The 20,068-nt window shown below is 42.3% G+C and overlaps 1 protein-coding gene across 1 annotated transcript in view; it reads right to left on the reverse strand.

The window, feature by feature from the left end:
* Positions 1-20,068, reverse strand: part of mapkap1 (MAPK associated protein 1) — a 438,131-nt gene that overhangs the window by 40,084 nt on the left and 377,979 nt on the right. Inside the window, exon 11 of the mRNA XM_051932333.1 lies at positions 11,397-11,522. Within this exon, the coding sequence (XP_051788293.1) occupies positions 11,397-11,522 (126 nt within the window). The remainder of the gene's footprint in view (positions 1-11,396; positions 11,523-20,068) is intronic.

Raw genomic sequence — 20,068 nt, forward strand, 5'->3', positions numbered from 1 at the left:
GTTTGATGAGGTTGGAGTGTGGTGATTAAAGAGGATTGAACTAAAGGAGACTACGTGCTGTTTGTACTGCTGAATACACAACACCTTGGTTGTTACTTTTGTTTACAAATACTGTCGATAGCACTCTTTGTGTTTAGATCTGGCGTCGACACCTGCTTCGTTGTCGAGACTGTGGTTTTTTGTGTTTCTATCGACCGTTGTTGGCAGCACTTCGTCCAAATCGAATGTTCACCCACTTCTTGGAGTCGGCAGTCAGAGTATATAAGTCGGACACACTTACGTGATTTTCCATCAGTCGGCGTTTGGAGTTCAAGAAAGAAGCATTGGTTCTTCCTTATTCTTTGGATTGCCACAAAGCAACCTGCGAGATTAGAGAAAGGTTGAGAAGAGATCGTGAGAGGAACCGACAGCGTCATGAAAATGAGACGGACTGTGAACGGAGAGAAGCAGAAATGCTCCTCCACCACCACATAATTACTATTCGGACAGTGATTCCGAGTAGGCCGTTCCTATCGAATCAATGTCCAAGGGTTTTGTTTTGAAATTTTGTTTCCCTTATAAAAAATAATAATGCTGTGTGACGAAGGGCCCAGTTCACAACTGGCAGCCGCGTTTAAACAGGGAGCCCTTCACAGACAACTTTAACACACATAACGTAGTTGGGCACACATGGCTAGTATATATATATATATATATATATATATATATATATATATATATATATATATATATATATATATATATATATACACAGTGATCCCTCGCTATATCGCGCTTCGTCTTTCGCGGCTTCACTCCATCGCAGATTTTAAATGTAAGCATATGTGAATATATATCGCGGATTTTTCACTGCTTTGCGGATGTCTGTGGTCTACAGTACGTGTGCTTCCTCAGTTGTTTTGCCCATTTGAATTCAAACAAGGGACGCATTTGAATTCAAACAAGGGACGCTATTGGCGGATGGCTGAGAAGCTACCCAATCAGAGCATGCGGTTAAGTTCCTGTGTGCTGCTGATTGGCTCAGCGACGGAGTGCTGCATTAACCAGGAAGTCTAATCTCACTCATTCAGCATTAACGTGTCCAAGCGCCAACAGAAGATGCAAATGATTGCAGAAAAGGTAAAAGTTTTGGATATGTTGAAGGAAGGAAACAGCTACACCGCTGCAGGACACCATTACAGCATAAATGAGTCCACGATTCTTTTTATTTAAAAAGGAGGAAAAGCATATAAGATCTACGGCCGCAGTGTCCTTTAACCAGGGTACAAAACGAGTTGCAATTGGACGTGATAAGGCAGTAGTCTGGATGGAATCTGCTTTAGGGATTTGGATTGAAGAGTGATGGAAGAAGAACAACGGCGGTGCTAAACAGTCGCCTGAAGAGGCTCCTTTAGAAGAGCTGTAACGCTATCCTTTGTTGTGCAGTAAAATTAAACTCATCGTTATCGGACAAGTTGTCGTGTCATTGTTGGTGAGTAACCATAATTAATTATTTACGTACAGTACTTATTACATGTACATAGTTTAGTGTCACTGTACACACATTTTACTGTATACAATTTTTCTTGCATTGTACGTATTTATTGCTGGTGGCCTGTCAGTAATAATGGCTGTAACATATGTGATATCAGAGACGCTCGATATCTTTAAAATAATATTTAGGTTTTACTGTATGTAAACTGTGTTTACATACATAATTTCAACGAATCTTACCTAATATCTAAGAGAATACAAAGGGTTTATGCTGTATAATTGTGCATGAAATGTTTATAATAGTGTGGGAGAGTTTATAAGGGCTTAAAATATATAAAAATAACCATATAAACATATGGTTTCTACTTCGCGGATTTTCTTATTTCGCGGGTGGCTCTGGAACGCAACCCCCGCGATGGAGGAGGGATTACTGTATATACTTATTTTTTACGTGTGAAATTTGCATTTTTTGCTATTGTTTCATTTAATGTATTTATCCACCTATTTTTACATATCTGCTTTTGTGTGTTATATTTAAACTGTTGATTGAGGGGAAATTATTATTTGTCAGAGGTACGGCTTGGTATTTATAGATTAGCCTCAGTAATTTATCGAGGCCACAGTTCTTGTAAGTGTAGCTGCCAGCTGGGTAAGGGGTCGGCTGTTACAAGTTTGCCAACTGGCTTTATGCCGAGTTAATGGAGATGTGAATTTCTGCCATTTACTCAACAACTGTGCATGTGACTTGCAAATTTTTTTTTTTTTTGACAAGCCTTAAAATGCACGTCAGGTCATCTCGAACATCAAGATAGCGATGATCACAATTTCAACAATAATGGACTTGTTAATAAAGAGTTTTTCCCCATGAACAGACTGGTCACCATTACACCGAATTGTCGAGGTGTCTGCACCTGTGGAAAAATCTGGGGAAAAAAAAATCAAAAATGTCAGGAGAAGGAGTGCATTTTGTACCTTGACAGTGCACGTCCACACACTTCTGTCAAGCTTTTTCAGAAGTTCAGCTTTATCTGTTGTGGACAATGTACGGTGTTTGCGCTTTACACCATGAGAATCGCTTTCTTTATGCACCGGAGTCATGGCTGGAGCTAAAGGTGAGCAGGTTATAATAATAAATGCAGAAGTGTTCACAAGTTGGTGGCAACAGCTGATGCTGCACCACTGACACCAAAACAGTTGACATGCCAACCCAGAAAATTGTGTCCAAATTAGTGTTGGAACCGGATTACCGATGGTTGACCTGCATTTTAAAATGTATATATTTAATTCTCCGAGTTTCTGCATGATATTCTGTTATGTGTTTTTCTTTTGTGCATTTTCACAAAGCAGTCAAACACAAACCTAACAGCAAACACAGGCAAGTTACACTGCACTTGAATTGTGGCCTAGAGAGGCAAACACGGCTGTCCTTCATACACAGTTTAAAACACAGATGTACGTTTCTACAGGGAGTCACGCGCTCAGTCCACTTCTGATGCCAACTGTCAGATGCAGTGTGCGAGTCGCCACCCACGGCCCTTTAATTCCTTCTGATGCAAGTAGGTCTGGGTCAGGCCAGCAAGGAACTGCAGGCAAACGTGTCAGCATGAAACGCATGTAACACACAAATGTCACAGCGTCGCAGAGGATGAGGAGAGACTCTGGGAAATGAGAATATTACAGTGAAGTGATGTCGAGCCTTTTGGTGATTATCTGACACACTCACTTTCAGTTGTAAGTCTTCATTTCCACGGGGCTCTTCAGATTTTTCAAAAGCCACCTTCTGTGTCTCCATACACATTTGCTTCACACACAGCCGACGACAGATACAAAAATTCATTTTTGCAGTCTGATGTAGAGTCTTGCTGGGGCCAGCAAGGGGCGCTACAGTTTAGCAGATGCAAGTGTGGCTCATCTTCAGGTTTGGATTTCAAGTATGCACAACTACTGGGACTCAGTGGGCTTTGATATGCCGGCAACGCTTGTGCTCTTGCAGCAGAGGACATTTAAGGAATTTAAAAGTAGAAAGAAGGATACGGAGAGACGGAGCCAAACATGAACAGTGCAAATTAAACCAACTAGATAGACGGGCACAACAGGGAGAAGCAGACAGGCAAGAAAGGCACTACATAACACAGACAGACAGACAGACATGAAAGATGCCACTTAAATTAGGTGGACAGGAAAGATGCAATTTCAAATCACTAGACCAGGGGTCCCCAACTCCGGTCCTGGAGGACCACTGTGGCTGCGGGTTTTCATTCTAACCCTTTTCTTAATTAGTGACCTGTTTTTGTTGCTGATTAACTTCTTTAGGATTCATTTTATTCGACTTGCTCTTGAAGACTCAGACCTCTTAATTGTTTCTTTTTTGTTAATTAGCAGCCAAACAATCATGAGATACAAAATGAGGCAAAACCAGCAAACTGTGTTCATCATACAATATCTGAAAATAAAGAAAGGGGAAGGTCTCAGGAATTCTGATCTGCTCAAGTCCCCTAAACATTTAACCAGAGCTCTTAGAAAAGAGAAAATCAACAATTTCGGAAATGTCTGCTATGGCACAGTGAGAGTTTGGTTGCCAATTAAGGAAAGAAATGAAGCAACTCAGAGGAACGATGAAGAAATTCTGGGCAACAAATCTTTTAAAAAAAAAAAAAACAAGTCAATTAAAATGAATTCAAAAGAAGTTAATTAGCAGCAAAAACAGGTCACTAATTAAGAAAAGGGTTTGAATAAAAACCCGCAGCCACCGGGGCCCTTCAGGACTGGAGTTGGGGATCCCTGAACTAGACAAACATGATGGATATGGATTACAGATTGGCAGACAGACAGACGGACCTAAACTGTTCGACATGAACGAGTCAAACAAACACAAATGGTACAATTAAGCCAGACAGACAGACAGATGCAAATGGACATGAATGGCATGCTACAAACTAACCCGACTGAAAAACAGACATGAAAGGCACGTCTTAAATTGGGCAGACAGGAAAGATGCAATGTAAGCGAACTAGATGGATATGATGAATAGAATTATACAGAAAGACGGACAGACAGACACAAAAGGTATGTTACAAACTAACCAGACAGACCAACTTCAAACCGTGCAATTTAATCTAATCAGACAGACAGCTCTACTTAAACTAATCAGACAGACAAACAGCCATGAAAGGCACAACTTAAATTAGGCAGACAAGGAAGACGGAATTTAACCCTTAAAAACTGCCAAATACTTGGGGGGGGGGGGGGGGTTAATGCACCCCGGGATGCCAAATACTTTTTTTGCTGTACTTTTTAAGTAAACGTCACAATTCACAAAGAAAATGTGAAATTTTAATGGAACTTAACTTTAACTTAACTTAACTTTAATGGCATTTATTTTTCAAGCAAAGAGCATCACAATTACTGCAACATGGATCATTTTACACACTGCCAATGAACTGTAAACACTTTTTAAAAAAACGACTGCAGCAATCAATTATTATATGTACAAGGTGCAACTGATGCCACTGATCAAATTCAGGAAATCGCCGAGCCAACTGCGCTTGAACTGGCCTCCCAACATTGCAGGGAAAACTTGGGGGTTGGTGGCAGAATTGGCACTCCAGCCACTGTAAACTGTTCAGTGTGGTGCGGAGGCTGTAACTCGGATCTCAATCCTGGTGGTGTGTCGTGTGGTGGGTGCAGCAATGCACTGTAATCAGTGAATACTCCCAACCTCTCTCTTTATATATCTATAAAGCCCCCACCGCTGTCTTACTCCAGCCTCCCTGGCTAGCTGCGCCACTGTGCCGTACTACACACCGCTGCCCTCTTAATAGCCATGAAGTCCCGATAGGTGAGTGTGGTCCTCCGTCATGGCTATGAAATGGAAAACTGAGAAGAAAGCTCAGCTCTAGTACATAAAATCCTGATATACTGGTACCATACCATTTTAAATTCCCTCGTTTCTTTTCCAGTACCAACAACAATGAATTCCTTGCTTCGCCCAAAATCACACCAGTATGAGTACAGTGCGCAACCCTATGATGGATATGAGTACAGAAAGACAGACAGAGAGACAGACACAAAATAATCCAGACAGACATAAACAGTTCCAATTAGACCAGTTAGCCAGACAGACATGAAAAGCTCTGTTTAGTCAGACAGACAGGGGAGGAGCAATTCCAACTAACCAGTTTTGCAGGATAATTAAACTGGGAAAAAGTACTGAAAACCCTGAATTTTACAACAGTATGTATGGAACCAGCATTTCAGGATTTTTGGTACCGGAAGTAAACATTAGCTTTCTTCTCAATCCCACCCCCATCTCACCACTTCACTCTCTCTATTCCAGGTATGGAAAAATGTCCATTTTGAAGACTTTACGAAACTACATGCGTTGACTTGATTGTAACGGAGACCCAAAACCCAAAGGACCCTGGATCTGGACTCCATGGGTGCCATCACCCCATTGTTCTTCATAGCTATCCATTGGGAAGCGGTGCGTTGTGCTAGGTGATGGTGTGGCCCACCATGGATGCTGGAGTAAGAACAAGGGGTTTCAGCAGTTACCACAATTTCATTCTGCACCGTTTGGTACAGGTGCTGAGGTTCGAAAGCGGGGATCGATAATGAAGATAAAATTTTACTATCAATCCAGCAATAAACCACACAGTCAGACAAGACTAACTAACATGAAAGGTGACATTTAGGCCACACAGAAGGACAGACAGCCGGACGTTAACGGCTCAATTTAAGCTAATCGAACAGACACGAGAGGTGCAATTTAACCTGTCAGATGGACAGACAATCATGAACAGAGCTGTTTAAGCCAACCAGACAAACGGACACAAGAGACTCTATTTAAATTTTAACTCTTTGAGGCTGAATACTTTTTCCAAAAAACATAGTTTCTGGAAAGTTATGTTTTCACACAGAAATCAACATAAAACATCTGTTGCTGCATGCTGTGGCTGCCAGTTTGCCAAGAATGAGCAGCAGACTTACTTGTAGGCTCTCTTCTCGTGGCTGAGACAGCAGTAGCGATCACAGTCGCAGTACACGACAGTCTGGTTTCTACCGCTTATCATTGTTAATTGACAGTCCTCCCTGGCGAACATTGTCAGTACCACAATTACCTGGGGACCAATCAGCTTAAGCTGGAATCTCTCACATTCGTTTTAGATCACTTGTGTCCAAATCAGAGTCCGACAAGTCATCGTCCCGTTCAGAGATAATAGGCAGTATTTTTATTTACGTATTCGCTTTGATCTCTCAACAGATGTCAGTGCCATTTTTGCCGTTGTTTGCTCCTTGCCACTCCCACGAGCACAGGAAATCTCGGTCAATCCTTCTAGCAACGAGAGTCCAACTAAAACTTAACGGTTGGTTTTGTCACAGTTTACAGTTGATTACCATCATCAACTCCTCCTTCTGACAAAAGTCAACACCAGCCCTGAAAGAGTTAAAGACAAGTCAATAATTATCCATAATTGTGAAATAATTTTGTCTGGATTGGCCATACAGATTTTGCTGCTCACATGTGACCAAGTGGTATGTCTGTGGTCAGAGTGGTAAAAAGAGCAGCGAGCAGTGGTCGCACCAGATACACCTTCAGATCTACAGTATACTGAAGTATAATACTGGTTGGAGTTTTGATGTGCGCTGATGCGGAGAGGACCATTACCTCAGGCCAAGGTTCTGGCCGATCCTAGCTGTAGCAGGTCAAAACGATGTTGATGGAGGACCAGGGTCCTGCATTATACAAGTCCATTACTGGGATGTGTTCAAGGTGGGCTCCATTTCATGGTCATGTGTGCTCTTCACATTACTTGCACAGGCCATCCTTCACAGGACATCTAAGAGTCAAATGTGGTGAGCGTGGCTTTGGATGCCGACTCCCCTTTCCTGGCCTGGTTTATCAAGTGGGCTACATCCTTCTCCTCCATACGGTGAATGTCTCCTTCTATGGTGGAAGCATGATGGGAATAAAAGCAAGGGACTATAATTGTTTCCAAAGGATGAAATTCCATCATTTTTATCGGTACGTCTCACACAAAATGTTTTGTCGCCACGATACAATCCGGAATATGCATAATAAGCTTCTTCTCTATGTTGTTTACAAAATTAAAAATTGCTATCCTTGGAATATTATTTGTTTTTTCATTGTCAGATAAATTGTGTGCACGTTATGCAAGTTAAAAAGTCCTGGAGAAGCCATAAAGACGACAGATAAAACAGTTTTGTTTGCAGAGATAAAGCTCACAGAGAACGTATTACAGCATTCACAACTCGATATCTATTTCTCACATTCCTGCTTCCTAATAATTCATTCATTGATGCCCTCAGAATTTTTTTCTGTAACATCTGCTACATACATACATCACTGCACTGATAACAATCGCGGGCAGAACTGGTAATATACTGTGAGCCGGAGACCATAACACTGATTAAACAACTACCGCAGCAAACTAAAATTGAAGCTGGGCTCAACAGAAATAATAAAAAACACAAAAAAATATTAATAACAACACATTTTAGAGGTACAACGACTAAAACACAAACAGGCCCTGTCCCCCTATAAAGTGGGTGCGGTGTATTTAACTTCCACAGCTTTACAACTTTCAGCTATCATATTTTTTTCCTTCAAGTCTAGTTTGATTGTTTTTTTTCCTTTAACGTTTAGTTTTTGTAACGATTTATAAATTACAGGCACATTACCATCATTTTATGGGTCAGTAAAGCGCCTTTGGCCCTGACTGGACAGGTTAGGTTGTAGGCTGTGCTCTCAAACAATGCTGGCAGAGCTGACTACCAACTGTGGCAGACGAGGATGGAGCAGCCCACCCCATCCACCTGAACTGAATGGTACAGATGCCCCAAATTTGTGTGGGTTTCACAGCCATCTTCGACACCACTGTCCTACAATTTCTTTAAAACAGTGTCTCACACGTGCGCATGGGAGGCAGGTAAAGGGCCTGAATGAGAGTAATTCCATGCCAGACCAGGGGGTGGCGCAGTGCACTAACTCTTCCTCTCAATCCTCTGCAGACCAGTTCTAGGAAGTTCCACTCGACCCCGATGACGTCACTTCCGTTTCTGACCTTAAGGATGCCGCCAGAGATGATGGCAGTTCCTGTTCCCGGGCACGAGGACATCACTTCCAGCTCTGGGCCTAGAGATGATGCCACTTCCGATCCTGGGTTCAATGACATCACTTTCAGTTTCCGGACCCCAGAGATGACACCACATCCGGTCCCGGCCCTAGAGAAGACATGACTTCCGGTCCTGGGCTCAATGACATCACTTCCAGTTCCGGCCCCTGAGATGACACCAGTTTCTGGTCCCAGGCATGTTAACATCAGTTCCGGGGCTAGAGATGATGTCATGTCCGCCTCAAAAACCACCACGGGGTTAATGACATCACTTCCTGTTTTGGCCCCAGAGATGAGAGTCACTTCCTCCACTCTGCCTTAAAACTGCCATCTTGGTGCCAAGCAAGTCAGTTCTGTTCAGGACTCTGATCTGTATGCTTTTATTGCGATTACTTATTCCATTTGCAGCCAGGAAATAATATACGGGTGGCTGCCCCAACCCTTTCTGTGTCTTCTTTTGTCAATTTGTGACACAGACTATCTGGACTATAGCTTTAGCCCTGAATATTTGACCGTGGATTACCAGCTTTCAGACTGGACGACAGCCACATGTCAGACTGGGTCAATCCTGTTTGCGCCAGAAGAGGTGTTGTACCCTTTCACCCCACATGTTCTCTCATAATGCTAACAGTTGTACCTTCCTTGTGGGATTTGCTAATGAAATATCGGTTGTGAGTCTCATCCTTATTAGTGAGGTGGGCCGTCCATTTAAATGGTGTGTATGTAATAATCTACAACTCCACACTTTATCAGAATAGTGGAAATGGTGATTGACGTCTGCAGATTACCTCCTGACTGTCCCCTCTGTGGATATGTGTGGCCTGTTTGTATCCATAGAGGACCAGCATTACCAATGCTCTGAAGTGGGACAAGAACAGAACACCTCCATTATTGGGAAAGCACGGCAGAGACTGGTCTCCCTCACTCCAGCTAAAGACCAAATCACATTACACAACCTTTCCAAGAATCTTAAGTCATAGCCTTTATTGACATGATGTTCGTGAGTCAGAGGTAGTCAGCGGGGCACCAAGCCTGACATACCCCTTGGGATTAATAAAGTAAATATCTATCTAATGTTGTGATCCTGCCGACTATACTAAAATTAATCTCTCTCTATCCATCTACAGTATCCACCCATCCATCCATCCATCCAATGTTGTGATCCCACCGACTATACTAAAATTAATATTTATGTAATGTTGTGATCCTGCCGACTATACTAAAATTAACCTCTCTCTATCCATCTACAGTATCCATCCATCCATCTATCTATCTAATGTTGTGATCCCGCCGACTATACTAAAATTAATATCTATCTATCTATCTATCTATGTAATGTTGTGATCTTGCCGATTATACTAAAATTAATATCTCTCTATCCATCTACAGTATCCATCCATTCATCTATCTCGACTATACTAAAATTAATATCTATCTATCTATCTATCTATGTAATGTTGTGATCTTGCCGATTATACTAAAATTAATATCTCTCTATCCATCTACAGTATCCATCCATTCATCTATCTATCTAATGTTGTGATCCCGCCGACTATACTAAAATTAATATCTATCTATCTATCTATCTATCTATCTATCTATCTATCTATGTAATGTTGTGATCCTGCCGACTATACTAAAATTAATATCTCTCTATCCATCTACAGTATCCATCCATCTATCTAATGTTGTGATCCCGCCGACTATACTAAAATTAATATCTATCTATCTATGTAATGTTGTGATCCTGCCGATTATACTAAAATTAATATCTCTCTATCCATCTACAGTATCCATCCAGTATCTATCTAATGTTGTGATCCCGCCGACTATACTAAAATTAATATCTATCTATGTAATGTTGTTATCCTGCCGACCATACTAAAATTAATATCTATCTATCTATGTAATGTTGTGATCCTGCCGATTATACTAAAATTAATATCTCTCTATCCATCTACAGTATCCATCCACTATCTATCTAATGTTGTGATCCCGCCGACTATACTAAAATTAATATCTATCTATGTAATGTTGTTATCCTGCCGACCATACTAAAATTAATATCTATCTATCCATCTACAGTATTTATCCATCTATCTATCTATCCATCTACTCACCCCTCAAACGGGTTTGGTTTATTCTTTAGTCTGTCTGATGTCTCAATCAACAACATTTATTTGTATAGTTCCTGCAGTACCTGCTTGTAGCATAGCATCTTTGGTGTTAATTAAGAAGCGTGGACCAGGAGATCAGAACAAAAACAGAGGCTGGAGGTCAAAACAAGGGGAGACTAAAAATCTGCCACCGAATCCTTAACACCAGACAAGCTCGTAGTTCGCTACCATTGCTAAATTTGAAGCCCAAAATATTCCTGTATCTTTCACTAAATCCCAGTATGGAATCCGTAATTCGAAATCAAAGGAACTTTTTAGAATTTTGATCCCCTATGAGTGAAAAACTAAAGAATTGTTTCTGACATGTGTATCGTGGATACACACGAGTAAACACACGGCACCAGCTTTTGAATCGTCACCCAGACATGGCGAGCACATGATAGCAATGGCGCAACAACATGCCGGTGCCCATAAACCACAAAACACATGATGTGACAAATTAATAAGTCAAAACAAACCCCAATATGAGAAACAATGACAGAAATGTTAAAAACAAAACCCCTAAATAAACCAACAGTACTAGGAAACAACAAAATAAAATGAAATGCAATCACGACACCCACATATGAAAAGCTTACAAATGACACAACACACGTCACGCACAACTTACTTGGACTCTTCTCTTCCACGAGGTCACAGGCACAAAGGAGGTCTGAATCGACTGAAATGGGTTTCTGCCTGATCCAGAACTTCTGATTGGTCACCGGATCAATTTCTACCTTTTCTCCAGAAACACCTTAAAAAAAATATATATATATATTATTAAGTAAGCAGGGTGGGTTCACAGGAATGCTGGGCACAAGTCCATCGCAGGGTGAACACACTCATACATTAACAATTCACCAAACCTGCTCGTCTCACATACAGCTTAAAGGTACGCATTAAGCCTCCACCACCTTCTTTAGGGGTCTTCATTTATATCTACTGTACTTACCCAATGATTTAATCCAATCAGCTTGCGACTTCAGACCTAACTGGTTTACATTTTTCTACTTTTCTGCTTTCTCTTGTTCATTGTAATGTAGGAAGTCGGCAGCCAGAAACAAACCCGTAACCCCTCGATCTTACATCGTCTCGTTTCATCGGCATACTTTAAATAGAGTGCGACCAAAGAAATGAACCCTTAACGTCATAAAGGGAGTCAGAGGTGGGCACTGGTTCAGCAGTCTTGTGTGGTACAGTGTAATCACAGAGCCTTGGAGGGGCCACCCTGCTTATCTTTGTTGGGGAAGGTCATTTATTAGATGACAACGTGTAACAGTGTCGCCAGCACCTATGGCTCTTTTCATTTGCTTATTGAATTTTGCTGCTCCAAACAGCCTCTACACCCCGGTCACTGTTCAGGGAGTGGATGCCGAGCTGGTACAATACTACAGGTGCTTGGAGGGGGGTCTACATCAGTGGCAGGTCGAACTGATCTAGTAAACCTGAGGAGCTAGAAAACAAAGGGCAGAGCAAATTCTTTTTTACTTTACAAGACTGTGTTCCCTTACTGGAAGTAGTGACATCCTTTACGTGTTATACAATCTAGAGTTCTGTGATAATTGTCATGATTTTCCACACTGTGGCGTGCAGGATCAGTACATTACTTACACAAATTAACAACCTCACTAAGGCAGGCAGGCTCAGCACTGGAGGTCATACTGGAGGAGAGAATGTGGACAAAACTGAGGGCCAATATGAACAATGCTGAACATCATCTCTCAGACCCACTGGAGTCGAATGCATTATTCAACAGAAGTATGTGAAGAAACGAGACTGGGGCTCCTTCATATGTATGCCTTTATAATGTCTCACTGTGACTGCTCTCTCACCTTTAGACCAGTCTCCTGTGTGTGTCAGATTGGGGGTGTTTTTGCTGTGTGTTAATATATTTCTTTACTAGCTGTGTTACCCCTCTAAGACGGGTTGAAATCTAAGTAATCAATGCAGACAGACCTCAGTGTTAATGTTTTCAGTGCACGTCTCCGTTATATGCCATTTGGTACAGGATTTGTGATGCTCCATCTGTTGGAATTACACCTGCAATGTATTTTATTATTACAAACGTTTGTAACGCACCATCTGTTGGAATAACAAAAGCAATGCATATCCTGATATATGCCATTTGGCATGGCATTCATACATTTGTAAAAGCAGTGTTAATGTTTGTGATATACCATCTTTTGGAATGACAGAGATACAGCAACCAGATGGACACACAGACACTTGTCCTTTGATTAAGGGGGATTAGTTGTGCTGCCTGTCTAAGACGGGGTGAAATATCTAAGTAACCAACGCAGACCTCAGCGTTAACGTTTGTAGTGCACCACACAATGCATATGTCTCTGTTATATGCCATTTGGTATGGGATTAGTAAAAGCAGTGTTAAGATTTGTGATGCGCCATCTATTGGAATGACAAGGCGGAGTGGTGGCTCTGAGGCTAGAGATCTGCACTGGCAATTGGGAGGTTGCCGGTTCGAATCCCGTAAATGCCAATAGGGACTCTGCTCTGTTGGGCCCTTGAGCAAGGCCCTTAACCTGCAATTGCTGGAGTGCTTTGAGAAGTAAGAAAAGCGCTATATAAATGCAAAGAATTATTATTATTAAATGAAATGCCATTTAATATTACAAATGTTTGTGATGCATCATATGTTGGAGTGACAGAGAGAAAACAACCAGATGGACACACAGACACCTATCCTTTTATTAAGGTCGATTTCTCGAGCTCCTGCAAAAGCTAAATTTTCCCAGGGGACAAATAAAATACTCTCTATCTGCATATGATACGATTAATGTCCTCCCTATGTGACTGAGTCACTTTTCTATGCTTACTAGGAGCTCAGAGTGCTCTGGTAACAGGACCTTAGGACTAGAATGGACCAATCAGCACTAGGCACAGCCAGGAAGGGGTGTGTTTTATTGAAAGTGAACTTTAAATAAAAATAAAAATAAAAAAAAAAGGGGTGGGGAGTGAAAAGAACACCGAGAAAGAAAATGACTACAAGGACAACTGCTGGGGGAGCCGAGAACGTGTGGCAGGCGGCTTAGTCGAGTACAAGGTCCACCGGGTGAACCCCAGGCTGGCACATGTAAACTGGGGAGTGGGCCTGGCTGGGCTTAATGGTAGTTCAAACACTTGCACTTGTTTCGATAATCGAGAGCCCTTTTACCCACGCCTTCCATCGGATTGTTTTTCTGTCAGGTAGTTTAAGGACCGAGGCCGTTCAGAACAGTTCATTTTCATTAGACTTGTATGCGCGTTGGAATAATTTGGTGTAATTCGTTAACATGCATTGTAATGTAGGGGGGTTTGTACACACATTGGGTTCTTACTGTTAGCATATTTTTCTTTCTAACCAATCTGGTGGTCCTTGCTGTGTTGAGAGAGAGAGAGAGAGAGAGAGAGAGAGAGAGAGAGAGAGAGGTGGAGGAAATGTCGAATCATATCATTTACCAGTTTAGTTTAAATTCAGGTGTGTTACAGATTTATCCTGCACTAGCCATGCTACCAGTCTAAGACGGGCTGAAATCTAACTCAGGGATTCTTAACTTAAGGTCCGTGGACCCCTAGGGGGTCCATGGATGGGTTTCAGGGGGTCCGTGAGGGTCAGATAAAAATTAACATTTATATTCACTATACAGCCTGGTACTGTTGATTTAGAGTAGATGTAGTAGTACGTAGTAACGTAACAGTAGATCTGTTTTAATTTGCACAAGAGGATTGTATTTCATAATTATAATCAGTGGCCATTATTTTTTGCATAAAAAAGGAGCTTTTTTTAAGATTAGTTACTTTAAAGTTTAATAATACTTTGCGTATGTCATATATGTATGAGACAATCAGATCTTGATAAATAAAGTACCTTATATTCACCACAGATGTGATGTTTGCTCTAAGGATGTTGATGGAGAAGTTTAGAGAAGGTCAGAAGGAGTTGCATTGCGTCTTTGTGGACCTGAAGAAAGCAAATGACAGGGTGACTCGAGAGGAGCTGTGGTATTGTATGATGAAGTCGGGAGTGGCAGAGAAGTACGTAAGAGTTGTACAGGATATGAAGTGTGAAAGTGTGACAGTGGTGAGGTCTGTGGTAGGAGTGACGGAGGTGGGATTACATCAGGGATCGGCTCTGAACCCTTTCTTATTTGCAATGGTGATGGACACGTTGACAGATGAGATCAGACAGGAGTCTCCATGGACTGTGATGTTTGCTGATGACATTGTGATCTGTAGCGAGAGTAGGGAGCAGGTTGGTGGAGATATGAGAGGTGAGGAATGAAGGTCAGTAGGAACACCACAGCAGAATACATGTGTGTGAATGAGAGGGAGGTCAGTGGAATGGTGAGGATGAGGGGAGTAGAGTTGGTGAAGGTGGATGAGTTTAAATACTTGGGATCAACAGTACAGAGTAATGGGGACTGGGGAAGAAAGGTGCAGGCAGGGTGGAGTGGGTGGAGAAGAGTGTCAGGAGTGATTTGTGACAGACGGATATCAGCAAGAATGAAAGGGAAGGTCTACAGGATGGTACTGAGACCAGCTATGTTATATGGGCTGGAGACGGTGGCACAGGAGACAGAGCTGGAGGTGGCAGAGTTAAAGATGCTAAGATTTACATTGGGTGTGGCGAGGATGGACAGGATTAGAAATGAGGACATTAGAGGGTCAGCTCAGGTTGGGAGACAAAGTCAGAGAGGCGAGATTGTGTTGGTTTGGACATGTGCAGAGGAGAGATGCTGGGTATATTGGGAGAAGGATGCTAAGGATAGAGCTGCCAGGGAAGAGGAAAAGAGGAAAGCCTAAGGAATGTGGCGAGAGAGGACATGCAGGTGATGGGTGTAACAGAACAAGATGACGAGGACAGAGAGATATGGAAGAAGATGATCCGCTGTGGCAAACCCTAATAGGAGCAGCCAAAAGAAGAAGATTCATTCCATGTAAAGTTGTGTTCATGTGAATATTTCTGGGGAAGGGGGCCCATAGCTTTCATCAGATTCTTGATTAAGAAGAAAAGGTTAAGAATCAGTTCTGTAGCTAAACAACATAGACCTCAGTGTTAACGTGTGCAGCGCAGTGTGTCCGTCTGGTTTTTATGTCACTGTTACTAACCATTTGGTACAGGATTCTTAGAAGCAGTGCTGCTGTTTGTGATGCACCATCTGTTGGAGAGCAAAGATGGACACACAGACAGGTGTCTTTTTATTAAGGTGAATAAGGCTACAGGTCAAGGCCAGCCTCTTCTGACACCCCACTGTAGTAGCGACGCTGTACGAGATGGTGGGGATTGACACAGACAGAGATCAGCTGACGTCACCAGGAGTGTTCAGAGATGGGCTCTGCGCAGCGGACTAAAGGAGCTCTCCACTTAGTTCACGCTGAAAGGCGCTCGGCCCTGAGCTGGAGGCTGTGGGTTTGCGAGTCGCTGCCGACACTTCACCACAGAGCAAATCATCAAATTGAAAGAAACGGGCGACAAGTGTGGGATTGCACTGTGGACGAGTGGAATGTACTGGAGATGCTACGTAAGATGGTGGTGGCTGACCCAGACAGAGAGAGAGAGATCAGTTGATGTCACCAGGAGGCGCAGCGCTCAGTATGTTCAGAGAGGGGCTCTGCGCGGCTGACAGCTTTGTTTCATGAAATCAAAAGGGACTTCTACAAAGTATTAGTTTAGGGGTGTGCACACTTATGCTGTTGTGGCCTTTGAATCCCAAGCAGTAAAGAGCTCCAAAACACGTAGTTCCAAATACTTCCGATAATGCCCATTAGAGGGGGATATCACGGTCAAACCCTGGCTAGTAATAAAGGCAAGCACCGAATCTTTATACAACAAAATATTTATTCTTCACAAAAAGGTTACTCCAATCATAATGGAGCTCTGTGGAGAACAAAAGGAAAAATGGAATTGCCTGTAACAAGGGCAATCCAAGTCGAACAAAGCCTCGATACAGAATCAGAACAGAGTGGTTGAAATAAAAATAAAACCAAAATCAAGCAAAGCAAACCACAAATAACTCAGCAGCTCCAGTAGGCACTCACAACGAACCGCCAGGAACTGTGGGAGACCCTCCACATTTATAGGGCGGAGGGCAGTTCCTGATAGTGATTGGCAGGTGGCTCCGCCTCTCTTGGGGGAACCACCCACAAATCACATGGAACTTAACAAAGGCAGCTTATATACATACTGTACATCACACCAAAAGCGAAGGATGATACAAATAATCAGCATACAAAGAATCAAAAATTAACAAAAGAGACATAAAACACGAATCTGAACCCCAGCCTGAGGAGACGGGACATGTTTTTTATTTTTATTTTCTCTCTCTCCCCCCCCCCCCCCCCCCACTCCATTAATGGTTTCTGATGTGTTTTCGCCCGTCTTTGTACAGGATGCAATTTCAGTATAAAGGTGAAAAATATTCTGACAAGATTTACCTTTGTTTCCCCATCACAAAAGCCTGCCATTTTAACTGTCAACCTCTAGCAATGTGGAAAGAGGATTTGAAGTGACTGCAATCGGGGAAAAAGACCCCCGAAATTCAGCGCCCTTTTAGGGCAAACTGTGCCGACTCACCCACCAGAAAAGCCCACAGCCTCCGAGGACTGGTGACACGGAGCTGCGAGTAACCGGCAGGCTCGGGCACCTCAGTCACATTCTACAGTATTTCTCCCTGGCACGCAGCCATAATAACTCTTAAGATTCTTCCAAGATGGAATACACAGCAGGTAAGCCTTTCCTTTAAGAGCCAGCCATCCATGGCACAATGCGGCGGGTGTGACTGGGGACCCCTTCAAGATTTCATTCTATGGTCCGGCAAGCTCGACAAGCCACAGAGCCAGTCAATATTGTTAATGTACCTTGTTAATTTGATGGGATTTGTCAGGTAACTCCAGTGGAAAATTATATAAAAGTGTTCCAGATGAACAGATGATAGTGACATGAATTAAAGCGATAGAACAATAGTAGAATATAAACCAGAAATGACACGCAAAGTGGCGGCTGATTTATTACTGTCCTGAGTTTGGGACTGGGCTTCCATGTATATTAGCGCCACAAATCTGGGTCCATTTAGCACTGAGATGCTCGTACATACATCACCGACTCCTGCTCCAAGCCAAGGTCACTCCACATTGCATCAATCTTTTCAGCAGAGGCTACTTCTGCTGCACCAGTTTTGTAACTGTCTCGGCTGTAATAGAATCTTTTCTCCTCTGCTTCATCTTTTTCTTATCATGTGAAATATATATTCAACTTTTTTTTTTTTTAATCTTTAAAACATACCCTCATTCTTTTTTCTTTGGAGTGCAGCTATTAACGCTTTGAGGCCCACCCCAGAGTTCTTCTCTGTCTATCTTTGGGTCACTGCCGGCGCCAATGGGCAGGTCTTCTTGACTGAGACGCAGCTCTCGCACAGTCTTTTTAGGACGTCAGCTGAACGGCAGGATTAGTGGCCGCCAAGGCTACGTCACACCACTGCACGACTCTTCAGTCGATTTTCTGTTGCAGACGTCATTTACATCATCTTAGCGAGTTGGAGGCAGTCCGCTCGTGTATTGTGACATACCGAGAGACTTGGGCTACGTCCACATTAATAAAATGTCGTTTTCTTCGTCCACATTAGCGTGTTCACATTGTCTATAAAGGTTCACACTACAACAACCGAAAACGTACATCATGTAGCCATTCGCCTACACTGGGCACCCGCACATCGTCCGATAGAGGAAGTGTCTTCCATGCTAGTGTGTAACGATTGCACCTGCTTACGCATCATTAAGTTTATAGTGAAAACTGTACTGATGATTGCAGGTCAACCCCAAACTGCCTTCAGCCTCTTTCCACGGCGCAGAAAGATGACTTATAATAATAAAAGCGATTTTTACAAAACCACACAGAGAAAAGATGCAACAAACAAAATGTAATTAATACCTTTTCTACAATCCCCCAAAACCTCCCTTCTTCCAATACAGTAATCCCTCCTCGATCGCGGGAGTTGCGTTCCAGAACCTCCCGCGAAATGTGAAAATCCGCGAAGTAACAACCATATGTTCATGTGGTTATTTTTATATATTTTAAGCCCTTATAAACTCACCCACACTCTTATAAACATTTCCCGCACAATTATACAGCATAAACCCTTTGTATTCTTTTAGATATTAGGTAAGATTCATTGAAATTATGTATGTAAACACACTGTTTATATACAGTAAAACCTAAATATTATTTTAAAGATATCGAGCGTCTCCGATATCCCATATGTTACAGCCATTACGACAGGCAGGCCACCAGCAATAAATACGTACAATGCAAGAAAAATTGTATACTGTACAGTAAAATGTGTGTGCAGTGATACTAAACTATGTACATGTAATAAGTACTGTACGTAGATAATTAATTATGTTACTCACCAACAATGACACGGCGACTTGTCCGATAACGATGAGTTTAATTTTACTGAACAAAGGAGCCTCTTCAGGCGACTGTGTAGCACCGCAGTTGTTGTTCTTCCGGCAGTCTTCAATCCAGATCCCTAAAGCAGATTCCATCCGGACTACCGCCTTATTACATCCACTTACAACTCGTTTTGCACCCTGGTTAAAGGACACTGCGGCCATAGATCTTATATTCTTTTCCTCCTTTTTAAATAAAAAAGGATCGTGGACTCATTGATTCCATAATGGCATCCTGCAGCGGTGTAGCTGTTCCCTTCCTTCAACATATCCAAAACTTTTACCTTTTCGGAAATCGTTGGCAGTTGGGCACGGCCCCTGAAGCAGTAGCAGGAGCACGTTGATGCTGAGTGAGCGAGACGAGACTTCCTGGTTAACGCAGCGGAATTGAATTCTGTGCTCCGTCGCTGAGCCAATCAGCACACAGGAACTTAACTGCATGCTCTGATTGGGTAGCTTCTCAGCCATCTGCCAATAGTGTCCCTTGTATGAAATCAACTGGGCAAACCAACTGAGGAAGCATGTACCAGAAGTAAAAAGATCCATTATCCGCAGAATGCCGCGAAGCAGCGAAAAATCCGCGATATATATTTAAATATGCTTACATATAAAATCCGCGATATATATTTAAATATGCTTACATATAAAATCCGCGATAGAGTGAAGCCGCGAAAGTCGAAGCGCGATATAGCGAGGGATTACTGTATACAGTACTGTGCAAAAGTTTTAGGCAGGTGTGATAAAATGCTGTAAACAAAGAATGCTTTCCAAAATGGAAGTGTTAATCATTTATTTTCATCAACCAACAAAATGCAGTGAATGAACAAAAGAGAAATCTAAATCAAATCAATATTT

This window comes from Erpetoichthys calabaricus, chromosome 9 (genome assembly GCF_900747795.2).
Source record: "Erpetoichthys calabaricus chromosome 9, fErpCal1.3, whole genome shotgun sequence".
In the NCBI taxonomy this organism is placed as follows: Eukaryota; Metazoa; Chordata; class Cladistia; order Polypteriformes; family Polypteridae; genus Erpetoichthys; species Erpetoichthys calabaricus.